Source organism: Xiphophorus couchianus, chromosome 4 (genome assembly GCF_001444195.1).
Source record: "Xiphophorus couchianus chromosome 4, X_couchianus-1.0, whole genome shotgun sequence".
In the NCBI taxonomy this organism is placed as follows: Eukaryota; Metazoa; Chordata; class Actinopteri; order Cyprinodontiformes; family Poeciliidae; genus Xiphophorus; species Xiphophorus couchianus.
Genome location: NC_040231.1, coordinates 25,896,417 through 25,913,720, shown reverse-complemented (window position 1 = coordinate 25,913,720; position 17,304 = coordinate 25,896,417). Strand labels below are relative to the sequence as shown.

The 17,304-nt window shown below is 38.7% G+C and overlaps 1 protein-coding gene across 4 annotated transcripts in view; it reads right to left on the bottom strand.

The window, feature by feature from the left end:
- Positions 1-407: 407 nt before the first annotated feature.
- itga11a (integrin, alpha 11a) overlaps positions 408-17,304 on the bottom strand; it is a 55,700-nt gene continuing 38,803 nt past the window's right edge. For 3 of the 4 annotated variants that reach the window (XM_028015876.1, XM_028015878.1, XM_028015879.1), the window contains 16 exons: positions 17,128-17,258; positions 16,836-17,002; positions 15,058-15,197; positions 13,025-13,135; positions 12,855-12,940; positions 11,593-11,803; positions 11,412-11,510; positions 5,264-5,340; positions 5,083-5,166; positions 4,803-4,893; positions 4,589-4,702; positions 3,621-3,704; positions 3,422-3,532; positions 3,207-3,302; positions 2,003-2,116; positions 408-1,742 (listed from right to left, as the gene is read on the bottom strand). In XM_028015876.1, coding sequence (XP_027871677.1) covers positions 1,632-1,742; positions 2,003-2,116; positions 3,207-3,302; positions 3,422-3,532; positions 3,621-3,704; positions 4,589-4,702; positions 4,803-4,893; positions 5,083-5,166; positions 5,264-5,340; positions 11,412-11,510; positions 11,593-11,803; positions 12,855-12,940; positions 13,025-13,135; positions 15,058-15,197; positions 16,836-17,002; positions 17,128-17,258 — 1,827 coding nt within the window. In that variant the 3' untranslated portion in view covers positions 408-1,631. The remainder of the gene's footprint in view (positions 1,743-2,002; positions 2,117-3,206; positions 3,303-3,421; positions 3,533-3,620; positions 3,705-4,588; positions 4,703-4,802; positions 4,894-5,082; positions 5,167-5,263; positions 5,341-11,411; positions 11,511-11,592; positions 11,804-12,854; positions 12,941-13,024; positions 13,136-15,057; positions 15,198-16,835; positions 17,003-17,127; positions 17,259-17,304) is intronic. The other variant, XM_028015877.1, reaches the window with a different exon arrangement.

Sequence of the window (17,304 nt, the reverse complement as noted above, 5' to 3'; positions counted from 1 at the left end):
ATATACTTGGTCCAACTTCTATAAACAGGGTTTGTAACAAATATGAAGCCATGGATCTATTTATGAAATGAAAATTAAGTTATTTAAAGTACATCTTAAATGATACTGACATGACATATGTAAGGTCATTTCAGAGCTTTCTCAACACGAAATGAGTAACACAAGTTTCAGAGAGTTTTTATAGTTTCATTCTAAAATATTAAAGACTTGCAACTAAGCTACAGAACTGATCTGTTGTAACGTTGTTCAGAAATAATCTCCGGAAGTCAGTCACCTTGATTCAAAACAGCAATATTCTCTTACCATGTAGTAAAAGTTTTAAAATTAGTTAGAATTGTAAGTTGGTAAGCATCTCCCAACCGTCTCAGCAGAACGCTGTGATAACGCTTTTAAAAACAACAAACAAATCCATTTCCACAGCAATTTATTCTTTGCTTTTCTTTCAAATTGTACAGCAACAGGTACAAGTTTTAATAACAGAAATGATGTGAGAGGAACATTTCCAGTCCATTTGCAGCCGAAACTCATTAGACAACCAATAAAGACAAAAGTAAAGGTCAACCATGTTTAATGTTTAACCATATTACAGCTTTCCACATCATGTCAACAAAACACATGGATCCATATGTGTCTTCTATATTCCCATTTGTAATATCTGCTTATAAGTTAGTATTTCATGCACACCTTTTGCTCTGATGCAGTGCACAATAAAAGGCATGAAACCGTCTCATACTGTGATCATTCTGTAGCACAATGCTGCTTTTTTTATTTTTATTTTTTGCTTAACTTAAAAAAAGGAATGCTATATATAATGTGGAAATATTATAAAAAATTTAATACTGAAATTGAATTTAAAAAGGCACTTGGTTATTTACAACTTCAAGTTCATTTTGTACAATGTCAAAAAAAAGTGCATCGAAATTATTTAAAGAGCATCTTGTGTTTGAGGATGTAGGATTCAGGTGCGTCCTTTTCTATAAGTAAAGAAAAGAGTCTGAAAGCTAAACATCGTTTTCTTCTTTCATAGATTCTGACAACTAAACACAATGCAGATTATTACTATGTAATGCCTTGACAGCGGCATCATCGGTTGGGTGGAGAGTCACCCATGAGGTGTTTTATTAGGTACAAACTTTTTTTTCTTATTAATTAATGTTAAATAAATATGCACAAACAGGAAGTAGCCATAAAAACGTCGAACCAAATTAATAGAAACAGTTCCATTCACTTTTTTTAAATTATTATTTTTTTTTTTTTACATTTTTTTAAAATTATTTTTTATTTTTTTACATGAAGCCAGGAAGAAAAATACCACCACAGCTCTAAGATCTGTGGCGGGACGGCACCACAGGCAGCGGGAGTACGGAGAAAAAAAAAAGTGGGACCGATTTTGTACCAGTGCAAGAATGCTGAGTGAGTGCGACAGTGCTGACTCGAGGGTCAGAGGCTGGTGACGCGGGACAGGTCCAGTGCACTGAATAAAGCCTTGCATCAGCGGACATGCGGCCCAGCCACTGCGGGGCCGGGCAGCGGCGGGGCGGGAGGGGGGCGTTGAGGTGGTCCCTGAGTGTCTCGTCCCCTGTGGGAAAGGTGTCTGCAGGACTCACTCAGCCTGCGTTACCGCTCCTCGGCTACTTTGCCGTTGGCCTCCTGCTCCTCCTTGTCTTTCCGTTTCTGTCTCCGGAAGAAGCCAAGCTGCACGGACGATCGGTCATACGAAGAAACAAGGTTACGACTTCGTGCTGGAAATACACGTCATGCATACGCTCTGACTTTGCCGTGGTAACATTTCGGGATGTTTTTGAGGAAACAAACATTTTATGCAAAACAATGAGCATAAAGTAGCATGAGGGACTCAATTTAAACCACTACATCTCTCTTATATAGTTTCATAGCAGGATCTGTTGTTATTACATGTAAACACAACTATTTCTTTTCATGAAGCACGCTGGAAAACTAAGTAGTTGATGACAAGATGTAAAGCGGGACATGAGAACCTTACCTTCCACAGAGCCAGGCTGAGAAGAGCTAACAATAAGAGCCCCCCAAGTGTGCTGCCAACAATAATCCAGGTAGGGATTCTGTAATCTCCCTCCTTCCTGATCTCCAGGATTATCTGTCAAATAACATCAGAAACATGTAAATTCACCAAAAACATTCAGGTGTCTTGATGCTTCATTATATGATTAATATAAATATTTCTTAGTGTTGTGTACACAATATGAGTACACAACATGAGATGTAACATTAGCAAAGTTTGACAGCAATCTATGAAAGATGATAGATGTTAATCAGGACTGAGAAGTGAGGGTGACACTCAGGGTTGGGATCTATGTTGGTAGATATATGTGTGTGTTTTATTCTGCAGAATTCTAAATGAGTGAGGTTGATTAGATTAATGTCCTCAGCATTAATAAACCAGCCTGTTCCCAGCAGAGATCAGTCTTCTCTTGGTTTCTTTCAGAGTTTTTTGTTTGTTATTGTAGTAATCTCAGTCTAATACAATAGATCTGACAGCGGGTCTTTTTGTGCTGCCTTCTCTATGATCACAGCTGCTAACCTCTTAAATAAAAGTTACGCTTTTGCCAAAAAGAAGTATTGTTCAGTTCTGTTCGTTATTAAAACACACACACGACAAAGGATCGTTGTAGACCTTTGATTCACCGTTTTTAAATATCAATGATTTGCACTTTCCACAAATCATGAATTTCAAATAATGTCATTATACACAAATTACCACTTTTTATGTGGAAAAAATATTTACTGTTGCTTTAACGAGCAGGAAGAGGAAATGGAGTATGACAATGATTAATGACCAGTAGATGGCAGCAAAGTTCAACTTTTAAGTTCATACCTTGACAGCATGTGCTGATGGTCCTTTCGGTCCCTCAGCACCACAAAGCAAATTCCCTCAAACAGGGACATTCATAGAGTGGCTACACCTACACCTATCTGTGTTTGTGCTCCTTGTAGTTATTGTTACAGCTAATGTTCAGTCAGTAAAATGTGTCAATGACAAAAATAAATATTACTTTCTTTTGAAAATGGTTTTAAAGGCTGCTTTCCTGAAACAGAAGAAACCAAAAGAAAAAAGAAAACCAAGACACAAAAGCACTCATCATAGTCGGATGTTTTTAAGAAGCCAGGTTGGATTGGGTCAAACCCGGGGCAGGAGCCGTTTCCAGCAGCAGCAGTTGTTGACTCACATGTCTGACAGGCTTTTCTTCATGTAGGAACATGGGGCTGGCAGAGGGGAGCTCCACTGAGGCACTCGTTATCAGTTCCAGGACTTTAAACTTCAGCTGGAGACAAAAATCAAAGCATGCAGCCACTATTTTACCACCAAGTCTCACACGAGAGGTAAAACAGCCAACAGTGAGCTGAACAGCGATTTGGTGCTGCGTTTACGGTAAGAGCTCACTGCGTGTAACGTGTCTATCCTCAGCGCTCCTGTGATTCGAACTCCGATGTCTCTGTGGGAGGCTACGTTGACCGTGCACTGGATTGGCACGGTGAGTGTGTTGGACTGGTTCTGAGTGGAGAAACGAATTAAGGTTGATGACAAAGCTGAATACTATTATTTGTGGTTGCAGTTTATCATTGTTCTCATTTTACTTTACCAAGCGGGAGAAGCGGGACAGATCCTCTGGAGAAGCTCTGCTCAGCGCGATGTGCTGAGGCGGTAAGCAGCGCGTGCCGTCTCTCTGAGGGGGGGACAATAAAGTAAAGGTGCCTTCTTACATCATTAATGAACTTGTGTCCTGAAATGTTTGTTTACAGTAAGCAAAAATTATTTTCTTTTTTTTTTTTTTTTTTTCGCCCAGCTTTGCAGTTTCCACATTTTTTTCCTGATTCCAGTCAAATCCAAGCATTTGCATCTTGGAACGTTACAAACTTAAACATAATCAAAGAGCAGCCAGTGGTGTATGTTGTTATGGAGGATATGACTTTTTGACCAGGGCGGGCCTCTCTGTGGTGGGCGCTGTGTAAACACTGGAGGAACAGCTAACTGTAGACCTGGAGATATTTACTCTGAATTAGTGCAACATAAATCAACTGGATTTAATCTACAACACTAAAACTGGTGTCTGATTCACAGGTTGGATAAACTGAGGGTCTATATTGAGGTTTTTAAAGTCTGTTGTTCAAAACTTCTTCAAAGACAGCAAAAGTCCTGAGAGATGCAGCATCCTACAGATACAGTAGGTGTTTTACATTTTAAGTTGATATAACTCTATGAGACTCACCTTAAAAGAGGAGCGAAGGCGTGAAAAAAATAAATAGGGAAAATTTCTGATTCATGGGTCAGAGTCAATTTTTTAACATTAAAATAGAATTTTTCTGCAGTTAAAAAGGAGTTAAAAGGCAACAAAAACCCAAAGGATAATTTTTAAAGATCTTTAGTATTAAGCTATTTATCAAGATGAATCAATTTCTTTTACAAGACGGTGTGTGTGTTTGAAACTAAACATAAATCTTTTTGGATTGCATCAAAGACCATCACATTTGTTCATCATTCCTAAACATATGCATCGGCCATGTAATTGTCATTTAATGAAACGTATCCACTTCCGGGTTGTGAACTCACCTCGTCGATGTAGAAGTCAAATATCTGCAGGAGCTGGTTCCCATTCTGTGTCATTTCTGGTATCTCGATGTTTAGCTGTAGATCTCTAACTGGGAAATACCCAAGGTTCTGAATCTGAGAGTCGCACAGAGATAAAAAGAAAGAGGTGAATGGTGTGAATTGTCTCCCAGTATGATACATTAAAGATAAGGAGGTGATAAAAATTCCTTCTCACCTGGAATGTGAAGTTAAAAGGAGGGCCGATAACTCCAGGCTCCTCCAGCGAGAGCTCTGGTTTGATCTCGTAGCGTGTCGGGTTTGAGTCCCTTTTGATGCAAACAGTAAAAATAAACAGAGGTACCCCACAATTTTAAGAATTTTTTTTTGCTTAAGTTTACATTCCATTTTCACTTGAACTTAACAAATATATTCTGTGTTTTCCAAGTATAAATAAGTAACAGCAATCACTTCAGCAATGTCAACTGTTTGGTGAGAAGTTAAGGAATTTGACAAACCTGGTAAAGAGAAGGTCTCCCTCATAATTCAGTGAGTAATAAATATCATTAACATTATCAGCCCTGTTGACTTCTTCGCCATCGCTGTAGAGAGAGCAAGTACACAGCTTTTGTCTTTCATAAATGTAGAAAACAATGTTTAGAAGAGATCCATTACATGGAGAAAGCGGGTAGTTTGTACCTGCTGGCCTCCAGGAGAACTCTGAGGTGGTCCAGGAAGACGGCACGACTGAACTCAAACTCCAGGCGAAACAACACCTACAGCAAGGGGAAAAAAACAAACATTATTCCTTCTAAAACCCTGCAGATACAAAAATGCATCAAAGTAAAGTAGATAAGAAGTTTAAAAGTTAATTCCAGTAACTTCACTCAAGAAGTGAAACTCGTATTCATGACAAAGTGATGCACGTCAAGCGTTTATTTACCATTTTGAAGATTTATGCAACTAATAAAAACCAACATTTATTTTCTCAGGATATTCAAATATTGCAGAAGTCCAGTTAAAAACATACAACAGAAATGTCAGTCTTCTCAGTTCTATGTACTGAACTCTATATGCCATAAGACCAGCAGATGACCTGGTTTCTCAAATCACCACTGACTGTGGAAGCTTTTCACTGGTCCTCAGTTTGGATCTTGTGCCTTTTCCACTCTTCCTTCAGACTTGATGTTCATTATTTTCTAGTGCATTACACATCTTGCATCAACCTCTAAGTGTCTGGTTCAGGAGTTGCTTTAACTCAGCTCTTAACTCTTGGCTGGACTTGGTTGTGTAACTTTGATTGTTTTTTAAAAAGATTTTTTCCTTCCACTAATATGGTTGAATACATCATTTTGTGAACAACCAGGTTCTTTCACAATGACCCTTTATTGGCCACCCTCCACCCATTGGTGTCTAAAGGAGAGCCAGCAGTCTTCGACATGATTGTGTCATTCAAATCATGGTCACAAGATAACATTTATGTTCAGTTTTTTTGGTCATATTTAAATTTTAAGTTGAATTTGGGGTTTTCATCAGCTCTAAGTCGAAAGCATCCAAATAAACAAAGGTAAATGCTTGAAGTTTTCACTCTCTGTACAGTATACTGAATGCTAATATTCTACAGTCATTCCTTTTGGAAATGGATCGTTAATATAAATAGGCTTTTTGATAATTTTCTGATTAATTGAAGTCAGAAATGTCTCCACAAGCTATTTTACAGATCTACGCTTCCCGGTAGTAAAGGCTCTGAATGATGGATTTAGCACAAACACAGCAATAACCTGTTGTGTTCTCTGGATTTAACCCCAGGCTATCGTTTACACAGTCGGTGTTACAGACAGCAGGGGGAAAATCCCTTTAGTTCAGGGCATTTCAAAACTCTTACAGGGAACAAACAGAAACAGAGACGGAAAAAGCGAATGATTAGAATATGTTCCCAAAAAAAAGCAAAACCAAACCGGGGACTGTCAAGCAGCGATGGTATGATCGGCACACAGAGCAGGAGTAGAGTCGAGTCGAGCATTGTTTACAATCCTCTGTGGCATAATGAAATCCTGATGGATCCAGTCTGACCACAGAGGAATTCACAACAAGGTTACCGGCGCTTCCCTCCTCCACGGAGAGGCTCGTCTGAGATGAACCACAGACAGCGCGAAGACGGTGACCTTATTGTATTTATTAAGACCAAACAAATGTGATGAGCACGCTATGACTGATGATACTCTTCATGTGAGTGAGTTATGTTACTTCTTAAAAAAAAACAAACCTGAAATGAAACACAGAGAAACAATTGCTATCTCGGTTTCCTCCCACAGTCTGAAAAAACATGCTGGTCATATTAAGTGGAGGCTTTAAAATCGGCTCTAGCACTGTTTGTTTGGCTCTGTGTTGGATCTGTGATGGACTGCTGACCTGTTTTCAGGCACCATGTCCCTAAAAACTGACAGCAATGATAGATGCATTTGTAACAATGACACGTGAATAATGTGTGCAGTGAAAAAAGAAACTGTACTGAATAATGAAATGAACTGATTAAAACATCCCTTTGGATGGTTTTGAAACTGTAATTTTGTTATATGTTCAGAACCTTTTTGGACGTAAATAACGTAACTCCATTATGTAAACATATTAAGTCGTTGTACACCTACTGCTCTTTACAAATGAATCTTTCACTCTTTGGCTCATTGCAAACCAAATCAGAATTTCATACGACTGACCAAACAGGAAGTAATGTGTTATTGGGGAGTGGAAGGAAAACTGTATGTTTCGGCCATTTGTGGTGCAAAAACCACCTATGGGGATTTTGAGGTTTGTAGCAGAACTTCTGCAGGATCTCAACGTTTTGGCGATTCTTCTCGGCAAAGTAGCTCAAACTCAAAAACTGGATTTACTGAAAGGAATGTGTGAAGATGGTTTTTCAAATCTCTGTGATATATATGGGTTTTGACTAGACCATTGTAACAATTAAACCAGGGAAGTTAAACAACAGACGTCAGGAATTAGTGACCAGCAACGTTTGGTCATGATGCTGTTTGTTCATTAATGTCCTGTAACAATACTCAGGGATCGCTGCAAACGTTGGTTTTTATCATTAAACATTGCTTACTTGATCAGATACACTTGAATTGAATAGAATACATTGATGCTGGTTGCTGACAAAAGTGTTAAAGATGTAAAAAATGTTGTAATATTAGCAGGAATAATTTGTCTCTTCTTTTGTTTATTGTTTAGGATGCCCATTAGCAGGGCTTTACACCCAGCTCCTCTTCCTGAGGTCCATCGTTAAAACACACATACAAGAAAAAGTCAATCAAATGTATAATGGATGACATATTAAACATACATAGCAATAAAACATTAATTGCAAGTCATACAAAAAGTTGACAAATACATAAAATCTAAAATAATTGACCATTTCAACTATAAGTAAGTTGCTCCTAAAAAGCTTTTTGACTTCTTTTTAAAAACTGACTTCTGTTCAACTTTAATTACAGTTAATGGTAGAGCGATCCGTCTTTCATTGCTCTGTAAATATAGATGCATTTGAGAAAATTCGTTTTTGCCCTGGGAATATGAAAACGTCTTTCAACTGCATGTCTCATGACATACTCATGTGAATTTAAATTGTTCTTTAACTGAACAAACAAAAAACTTGAACCTTGAAATAATAAAAAAAAACAACTTCCATGTTGATGATAGTAGCTAACACCCTATCATAGCTAGTCTAAATTAAAATGTATGGTGTCTATGCTAATCCTGTAGGAACAATTCAATGCTAAATAGCTTTATTCTGCATCAGTTGATGTTCATCTAAGTCTTTGCCCAAATTATCTGACAATAGTCAAGCTGGAAGATAATTAAAGTTCTTATTACTAGCTCATTAAAAGCTCTACCCATATTCCTTACAACAGTTTCTGTGTCTTGACCAAGACAATTTGTCATCCGTGTCTCTTTTCTTTTTTTCTCTTGATTCCTTTTTTCCCCACTGGTCTCTTTCTTGTTTTCTTTTCTCCAACCACAATGCCTCCGAAAGGAGAAGGCTGACCAGCATTGTGAAGATTCCTGCTACAGGCTTAGGAAAAACGAAACAATCTCTGTAATGGGGACCTAAACTGGAATGAAACATGCTGAGAGGAAGCTTAATTAAACAAAGACACCAACTAGTGAGCACCAATAGGTAGAAAACATAGAGAAAACTAAGAGTGGGTCCACAAGAAGCTGACCAGGACTGCCACCAACATGTGCACAACGTAAAGGTTTAAAGTTTTCAGTACTTTTTTGTATTCTGCATTGGAGAGAAGCAACCAAAGAAGGCAAAACTGCCCTTTTCCTAAAAAAAAAGGAAAAAAAAAGCTTGCATCAAAGTTCCTATTTTCCTTCAGCGAAAAAGTGGTTTGGACTGGTTTGGCAGTTGCCCAGGTGTACAATCATCCTTGTTTAACATTCACCACATTTTTAAAAGGAACTTGACCAGAGCGGTCCAGCTTTGTGGCTCTGGACGCTGTTCAGGCCGAATGAGCGGGTATGAATCACTCTGGGAGATTTAAAGGGTGGCCGGGTGCTTCAGGTTCAGAACCAGCACAGAAATGCTGGATGTTTTGTTGCCCGGGAGACGAGCATTGTTTATTATAAATACATGGTTAAGCTTCTTCCTGTATTTCTCCACACAAAATTTATGCGAATATGGAAAGCGAGGGAGATTATTGTCGGCACATGAACAGAAAAGACGGGTTTTACACACAACAAGAGGAGTGTAAGTGCTTTTATATGAAAGGCGAAATAAAAGACCAATGTCATCCTTATCTGGGTTCATCCAAACATCACCTTCTAAATAATAAAGTTAAGGCTCTTCCCTTCAAAAAAAAAAAAAAAAAACACAGAACAATGTGGAATCCCATAAATAGTGCTGACTTTACAGCTGAGTGGAGAGGGTTTAGAAACAGCAGAATTGATAGTAAAATCAGAAACAGATGAGGGAAAAATGAGATCTGAAACTTTTTCTCTCCATTTCACCTGGTGCACCAGTGATGAAGCAAAGGGGAGAAAAAAAAATCTTGCTTCCTACACCAGGTTAGTGTTTGTAGGGACATGGAGGACTGGCCAGGAATATCATAGCAAGAGGTGGGACGCACTAAGGACAGGTCGACCCGTTCATCGACTCAGACACACCCAGCACAGAACCAGTCACACAAATATTCACTGCATGGGGAGAACATAAAAACTCCATGAAGAGAAGCCAAAAATAATTAAATAAAAATAAATAATAAAAAGCTTTGTGAAAAAAAACCTAAACACAATCCACAGTTTTCTAGATTGCACAACCACCTTTAGCAGCATTTACTTGAATTAGTTATTTTGTGTCTCTCTCATTGTTGTGGAGACGTTTTGGCTTGCTTTCCATCCCATTGTTGCTTCAGTTCTTCGAGGTTTGCAGACATTCTTTCTTGCTGCCTACAGTACATATAACGTGTTTCCAGGCAGAGGAACAACTTAATAGAGAAGTAGAGTTAAAATCACTCAAAGCTTTCACTTAAACTGCTACAACATTTGTAATTTTTTTGTATAATCTTTAGCTAACTTTTTAACTGAGCTATTCTTCTTCAATTACTATGACAGGAAGAATTGAACCTTATTTTACTTTCATACTGTGCTGTTTTTATTCACTTCCTGCTTGCATGGAATTTCTCACTTGTGGGACTAAGAAAGAATTGACTTGTCTTATCTTCATTTCTAAATCTATAAACTGCTATCGCTTTGCAACAGGTGTTTAGTTAGAAAACTGGTTACTGCAGCTCAGTATGGTTAATATTCACTGAAAGATCACAACCTGCAACTTATGACTGTTTTCTTTGTTTAAAAATCCATCATGCATTTGCTAAATCAACATGCCATTTTTTTTTCTTTTTAAGTTCTAGCGGTCTTTATTATAAAGTACGTGGACATGGAATAGGGAGGAGAGAGAATCGGAGACATGCAGCGGATGCCTTCAAGAAGTGGAGTCAAACCCAGGACACACTCTTATCAACTGAGCCACCAAGCATTCCCATCATGCCTTTTTTTAAGACTAGTAGATTCAAAACGGCAGAAATTAGCATGGCTTACTTGAAGAACTGACTCTTTCGCTTCCCTTTTGTTCTCTACAACAAGCTATATTACTTGTTAAATATAACAAGTAGTATATTTACTGTTCATCAGCTTCTTAACAGACCATATTTTGGCAAGACACCACTCACCTATAAACAAAGCTAGACTGACAAATCCTAGCCAGGAACTTTCTAAAGCTTGAAAGTTTATTTTATACAGAAAAAAAGAGCAAAAACTGCTGTCTAATTCTAAGGAATGTTTAAAATCTCTTCAAGGTTTCGTTTTTAAAGCCGTAATTGAAATTTTACTGCGCAATCTTCTTGATTTCAGAGCCGACTGATTTTTATTTGCTTAACGTAAGCAGTTCCTCCTCTTGCTTTGGCGGTTGAACTTTCAGATTTAGAGTTCAAGCGGCTAGAACTGAAGTCAGGAATTAAGAGCTTTAGGGAGAAAAAGGTATTATGTTGCAGCAATTTAACAGGGTTGTGAGGGATGTTATCTACTCCCAGGCCTATAAATAAATCCCACTTAAATTCATTCTGGATACAAATTAAGATATGAATGTTGATTGTAATCTTGAATGTGTTGTTTGGTTTAATCGAGCTGTTAACTCAGATGTAATAAAAAAAAAATGCAGATGAAGGTCATCTTAAAGCTGCAGCTTATGTTTTCAAAGTTGTCATCTCTTACAAAATTATTAGTGTTTAGGTTGTTTTTAGAATGGATAGCGATCTCAGAGTAATTCACATTGTGTTTATCTTACCTGAGATTTGGCTCGCATGAATGGTGCACTGACATTGCAGATCTTCTCATTTCTCTTCTTCTCCTCTGTGTTGCAGTCGATTTTGATTTCTGAGGTGTCCTGAAATAATAAACAACAACGTTCAGATTTTATTGCACGGAAGAAGACAAAACTGCAGACCAGATAACAGATCGAGGCGCACCTTCACTATGAGGCTTGAGAAGCGCAGATTGGGCGTGTATGTGATATTAACCAGGGCGTTGTAGGCGTTCTCTCCTCTGTTCTCCAGTTTGACGTCCACCACCATCCTTCTCTTGTTTCCCTCAATGACCCGCAGCGACCCTTCTGACCCTGCTCCGCCCTGATGGCGGCAGAAAACGCCACGAGACTGCACAGGACGAGCACAGAACTGTCTGGGAGACAGTGAAAACAGAAGCCAGAAGTTGAGTTTACGGAGTGTAGGTGGGTGAGAATATGCTTCTTTTTCATATGCATAATTGTGGCTATAAATTTTGAGACCAACAGAAGTGCAGACTTTACTGCTTCGGTGCAGTTACATGTTTTTGTCAGTGTCTTGTTCTAGTTTCTTTTTCAACCTTTCAGCCATCTCTCCAGACGTCATCAGCTTCTGATGTTCTAGCCCTCATCAAGCTTTGGAGATTGTCACAATTATTTGTCCTTTTGCTTTTTGAGAATTGACCACTAAAAGGGAAGTTTTTAGGCCATGGTTCCAGAAGTTTAATGTAGGGTCATCTTTCCATTAAGTTTTTTTTATGACATGAAAATTATTGTTAATTAGCAACTTGCTGTGGATTATTGGGCTAAGGGGCTTTGATCCCATTTATTCATGGACATATGTTTTCAGGAGAACAGTGAGTAAGCAACCATTAACAAGATGATCCACTGTTGCTGACTCAGAAGTAGTGGAAGCATTCATCGTTTCTTCTTTGGACAGATATTGTGAACAGTTTGACCCTCCCGCATTCTTAAGAGACGGGGTCATTTTGACCTCATCAGCTTTTTACCCTGTGTCCTTTTATACAAGGGTTTTCTTTTTGTAGTTTCGGGAACTGACGGTCTGACGGGACTCCCTCCATCCCCCGCTTCCCCGCTGTCCGACTGTCACATTTAAGTCGCGGAGAGCTACAGGATGCATCGCCTGCGAAAATAACTTCCCCCGAAGTCTCTCAAGTCACATTTCACAACTTCCTGCACAGTCCTTGATACTTTTCTTATTGAGAAGAAGCTACTTTATTGCCTTTCTTTACAATATGTTAGCCTCCAAAAGAATTCTCTAGGAACATTCCTGAGCAAGCTTTGCCCCGGTGGCAACCTTTGGCCGAATCATTTAAGGAGAGGATCCTGGACCTTCCTGAACTTTTTGGAGAATTTCATTCACTTTTCAAACTTTTACCCACTTTCACCCACTGCTACTTGTGCTGTGATTAATATAAGTGTACCCACTTTCGAGTCATCAGGTCGTTTGCGCTATGCAGGGACAGGTCCGGCATGCAGCGGTCATCCTCATCACAGCCATTCCAGAAGGGCAGCTGCTCAGACAAATGGATCCTTTTGTTAGCAATTTTACTTTGACTCAGTCTAATAATTGTTCACCAACTTAAAAGTGCCCTCACCTCAGTCTTTACAAGAGCAGGCCAGCTGTCATCTAGAATTGGTCCCTGGTCTGGATCTTCCAGTCCTACTTGCACAGCAAACATTATGGGTCTTGCATAATCTGTGGTCTCCTATATATAAATAAGAAAGTCGGTTCACTCAAACAGCAATCACTGAAATGGGTCTGTCACTGCAACTATATTTTCACTATTTCCTATATTTTGCCACAGATTTTCAAAAGCATCTCTGAAGGCATAAATTGTTTGAAATTTCTTTTTTGAACTCAATAATAACCAAAAGTTAAAGCTCATTTTTATGAGTGAATTACATTTATTACTTTTTTTATCTGAAGAAACAAAACAACTGAGAGAAAATGCTGGGTACGTGTTAGAATTGTGATTGGCCATAAAGTGTAGGAAAGACCAACCAATCAGATCCTTCATCTATGTGGGTGGGCTTTATAATCATAGTCACTTATGTCTCTGTAGAGAAAAACAATAACAGTTGAGCCTGAGGGCTTCTTCATTGCAGAGTTAGCCGACTTCCCTCAGCAGCAGAGAGGCTATATTAGCTACAACAACAAGGTTGCTGAAGCCGAACAGCTCAGTGTGGCATTCTCAGTCACACTTTTAACACAATGTCAGAACTTATGGCTAAAAGAAGACTCAGCACAATGCTCAATGTAGAGCAGATAGACAAGCATTTGAGTGGCTTTTCAGCTCTTCAGCCTGCGTTGCAGGATAAATTTTAGTTTTGAAAATACATGCTACTTATTTTGGAAAAAATTTGCTTAAGACATGTAATTTCCAATTAAATTAATGGGACTATGCACTGAAGGTTTCCTAGGATTTACAGAAGGTGTTAAATGGTAAGCTGCTGGACTACTGAGAGACTCAGAGAGACTCTCATCAGTAAAGGCATAAAAGAAGACAATAGCATATTACTGCAATGGACATAAAAACAAGATAACTTTTACTTCTTCTGTTACTAAATTGTGAGCAATTTGGATGCAGAGCTACTACAAATTGCACTTATATAGGGACCTGGAAATCACTGTGGAGCCAAAATATAAAAGTAGGTCTTGTACATTTTCCTTACCAAAAGAATGGCATGCAGTTTCATTATTCATTTTTAGGTGCATAGTTTTCTGTTTTGTTTTGGGTTTTTTTGTCTAAAAACGTCTTGAGCTCAGCAACAAGAATGGCATCAAGGCCATTCTTCTGTGGAAAACAGAACAGCATAAATGGGCGCGCCACATTCTGGTTTTAAGTCACAGTCCTACAACTGCTGTGGACCTATTTACTATGAAATGAAAATGAAACCACAAAATGTGATTAATGAATGACTAATAAGTCTCTATCTGAATCAATTGTCTAAGTTGGAAAGGAAAACGTAATATTCTTAAATTGTGATCAAGGACGGCGCAAAATCAATCACATTGGCCCCTGGTACAACCTTTGGGTAACCTTGTAGTAAATCTTTGTTTCGAGGCTTTGTTTTATGTGGCTTAGATTTCATAGATTGTTGTTTCAATCACTGTGAAAAAAAAAAATCCTCAACTTCCCAGCTCCTGGTTTGTGTTAGCTTTCTTGTGCTTTGTGTGGATGGTTACCGTCTTTCATTCTGCATCCAACCAAAGAGTTACTGAGTGTGATAGTTTGATTAAAGGTCAGAAGATTTACCACAAACACTAGAAATTTATTGTTTTTTTGGATGTTAGTTTTCTTTTGTGTATGAATTATTGGACTTATACAACAGGATCTGATCTTGGTCACCAAGATCACTGTACCACTGTGCTTTACTAACGACATTGCAGGAGTACATCATATTCAGCTAGGTCTACTAGCTACAAATAGCAATCATATGTATCAGAACTCCTTTAAATGATCTAAAATACAAGAACATCAGAATTTTCCTTACGAATCCTCCTTGCTTGAGACATCAATTCTTTGACTATCAACATGTAATATTTACATGTAATAATCAAAAACATGACAACAATTTTGGCTTCATGCCTTCATGTGACTTTGGTTTTCCACATTTTGAGCCTCACCATGACATGGAAGTAGATGTGTTCGCAGGCTTCACTTCCAGGAAGCAGAGTCAGGTTTTGAGGCTGCATCTTGCTCGGGTGATCCAACACGGCCCGAGGGTTGAAACGTCTCTCCAAAATGGAGACATTATACCTGATCCCTGTTAGGACCAGAAATGGGATTAGTAGTAACCACTTCTATTTTCATTCATAGAAGTTTGGCTGATTGAATAACATTTATGGAGAATAATATCGCTGCAGTACTGCAAAAAAAAAAAAAGAAAAATTACTTGACTTAGTGTATTTGATCAACGTGTGACCATCCCATACAGGAATCCAAACTCTGTGGCTTTCCCCAGAACACATTGTGCTAGATGTTATTTGCTTATGGGCTTATGTTGTAATGGAATGAGGAAAAATGTACCGAGTCTGAAATTATTCATGCATTATGTTGGAGGTCAACAAGCGAGTTGGAAACCTGCAGGACTCTTAATGCAGAAGTTAAATTCATATGTGGAGATATCAGTTATAACGTTTTGGTTCTTTTTTTTATGTTACAACTCTAACTTTAGAGCCAATTTCTGTTTTAAAAAAATAAATAAATAAATCTGTGTCTTTGTTTTGTAGACAATGCTCAGAAATATTGTAAATAGATAAACATAAATTAGATTAACTTCGATCGAGGAAGAAGAAAAATTCGTCAGGCCGCAGGAACCTCTCGATCACCAGAACATCTGCTATGCATTACTCGGCAGACATGACGAAGGGAAAAATCAAACAAATGTGTTCAGCAGCATTCAGCCACGAAGGGCAAGATAACTCCCCTTTTCTCTTCCTCTTTTCTGTTCTGGCACGGAAAGCAGATTTGATAAAGATGTCGCCGGGTCAAAAGTTTAACTCCCCCTGTGCACAATGAAGCGGCACTCTGATGCTACTGCTCTTAAAACAAATGGTAAGTACAGTAACACCGCTTCATGTGGGTCACTTTTGGTGGCAGAAAGCTCTTCGTTTTAGGATTACTCCGATTTATTGGTGCCAATTTCCTTAATTTTGGGAGATAGGTGATCGACAAATACTTACATGTGAGGCTGATCTGATTCCTCGATCTTATCTACCTCTACACAGGTCTAAGACTCATTTGCTCTGCCAAGAGATAGGTCTGTCTGGTAGACTGGCACACAATGTCACGTCTGGAGTTAACAATAGTTAGCAATTGGGGCAACCTTACTTCTTTTTGTGCCCTTTGCAAGAGAGTGGTCAACATTTCTTTATTGTGAATAGAAGCAACTGGAGTTGCAGATTTATACACAGTTAAAGAGACATTTGAATGTGCCAAAGTTGTACTGACGTAGCAGTTTTCAAGGCCGGAGCTTCATTTACGCAGAGCAGAAACAGCGAGGCCAGAATCTCTTAATGCTAGTAAACCCTTTTCTCTGAATAGAACGATCTGTTACAGTTTTTACAGGCAGCCAGAATGCTGCAGGGCTTTACAAGACTTTAATAAACTTATTTAATCACTTTAATAACCTAATACTTTTTCTCAATTTTGAAACAATTATATTTGAATTGTAAAAAGGATTTCTCGATCCTAAGGCTCATAAAAGAAGTCAACAGATCTCACAAGTCTAATGGTTATGTAACTAAACATATTTCTGTAACTTATCTTTGCGTTTCTGACTGAATTACAACAAACAGCTAAATAAGTATTACATAAAACAGCTTGGAGAAATGATACAGAAGGGAAGGAAGTAGCAAACTGCAGATGTTATCCCTGCATATGATTGTTTTTGCTGGCTTACCTATTTCCTGTGTGGGAGGAATGGCCGTCCTGGCAGTGATATTGAAGCACACAATCGCTGACATGCAGGTCACGTCTTTGCCACCTCGCTGACAGTCTTTCACAAAGATATTCACCTTGCTGGGCTCAAACCTGACATTGGCGTATATCCGCACAACGCTCCTTGACCTGTGAGGGTCACAAAGGTGAGACTGTGAGGCTAAAGTGCGTTTCTGGAAAACAATGTGTCTGTTAACATTTTCTGGAGAGTTTAGCGTAAAATAATAATTGCACTAGCAGAGTTATACACAGACCAGAGGAGAACGGCAGCACCGAGGGAACCCACTGCCAGGTCCACTAAACCATCGTCATTCATGTCCATGGTGCCATGGATACTGCGGCCAAAGTACTGCAGGCCCGGAGCCAAATCTACCGCTGCTATTCTCTGGACGACAGACAGCAGATGAAGAATGTGTTTAAATTATTACAAC